Consider the following 1,283-nt stretch of genomic DNA (forward strand, 5'->3'; position numbering starts at 1 on the left):
TAAGGAATAATAGGATGCATGCAGTTAATGGGAAAATGATGCAGTGTGGAGTCAAATCATTGTGGCGGTAGGGGTTTGATTTGTACGTGTGTGTGTCTATACATATGTCAGGTGGTTTACCTGGAGGCTCAGGGAGATGGTGCTGTGTTTTCTTCCTTGGCCAATGGCCCTCATCCTCTTTACGTACCCCTGATCATGCTGGTTCTGGACTGCATCCTCTACCTTTTGTTGGCTGTCTACCTGGACCAGGTGCTGCCTGGTAAGTAAACACATATTGTATACCTCAATATAATTTACACCGAGTTAAGTCTACTAATATACTGTTAGTTGGTTTCCCAACTAATCTTAACCTAACATTGTTTGAATATTATTATCATGTGTAATAGTTAATACATTTTGTCTGATATGCAGGTGAGTTTGGAATGAGGAGGTCCCTGTTGTACTTCCTGAAACCATCCTATTGGTCCAAACGCACAAAGCGCTACGTTGAAGTGAGCTCAGTATACGACGCAGAAGTGAACGGGACTCCTGGTGGAGACGAGTCTATTGAACCTGTTTCACCTGAGTTCAGAGGGAAAGAAGCCATTCGGTAAAAGACTGATCTTGCATCGTTGAATTAAAAGTTATTTTTTGTAATGAGTGTTTACAGTCTGTTACACTAAGTGCTGCTTCTGGATATGTTACTACAATCCAGTTCAATCAAAAACCTTTGTGTGGTGGATGCTTTTGTAGCACTATTGTCACTTAATGTGCAGTTTTAGCATATTGTTCACAAAATATCAATATGTAAAACATGTGTTCAGGGATGAGCCCTTTGATATTAAAGTCTGAGGAGAGACATGCAGACTTTTCCAGTAGCAATCAGTGCCTGGCTGAGTTAAAAATGCTGCCTGTTTTTGTTCTTGGTTCAGTGCCAGACACCATGGCTCCACTGGCTGAGAAGGGCCTGTGGGACTAGCCTGTAACCTAAGAGCTGCTCTTCACTCTGACACTCATGCTGTGTTTACACTTCTCTCATTTCTCTTAATATCTTTTCTTCATCGCTTGCTCTTTCAATCTCTGGCAGCATCAACAACATCCGGAAAGTGTACAAAGAGAAGGACAACGTGGTGGAAGCTCTAAGAGGTAAGGCCTGAACACTTTGATTTAATTAGTTCAATTAAGGTCGAAGACAGATGTTGTAATGTGCTCAAGTTCTCACAGTATAAATTGGCTGGACTACACAGTCTGTCCAGTTATTCTGATTGATTTCATGATGCCATCCTTCTTCTTTACATCCCCTC

The 1,283-nt window shown here is 41.6% G+C and overlaps 1 protein-coding gene across 1 annotated transcript; it reads left to right on the top strand.

The window, feature by feature from the left end:
- Window positions 1-111: 111 nt before the first annotated feature.
- On the top strand, window positions 112-1,125 carry LOC111655878 (cholesterol transporter ABCA5-like; the record flags this gene model as incomplete). Its single annotated transcript, XM_023407418.1, has 3 exons — window positions 112-259; window positions 412-589; window positions 1,067-1,125. Coding segments are annotated over 3 exons (385 nt in total), but the record flags the coding sequence as incomplete, so codon positions are not given.
- Window positions 1,126-1,283: the final 158 nt, after the last annotated feature.

The sequence above is a fragment of the Seriola lalandi genome, unplaced genomic scaffold (genome assembly GCF_002814215.2).
Source record: "Seriola lalandi dorsalis isolate HSWRI2012SDOR001 ecotype SW California unplaced genomic scaffold, Sedor1 jcf7180001975812, whole genome shotgun sequence".
NCBI lineage: Eukaryota > Metazoa > Chordata > Actinopteri > Carangiformes > Carangidae > Seriola > Seriola lalandi.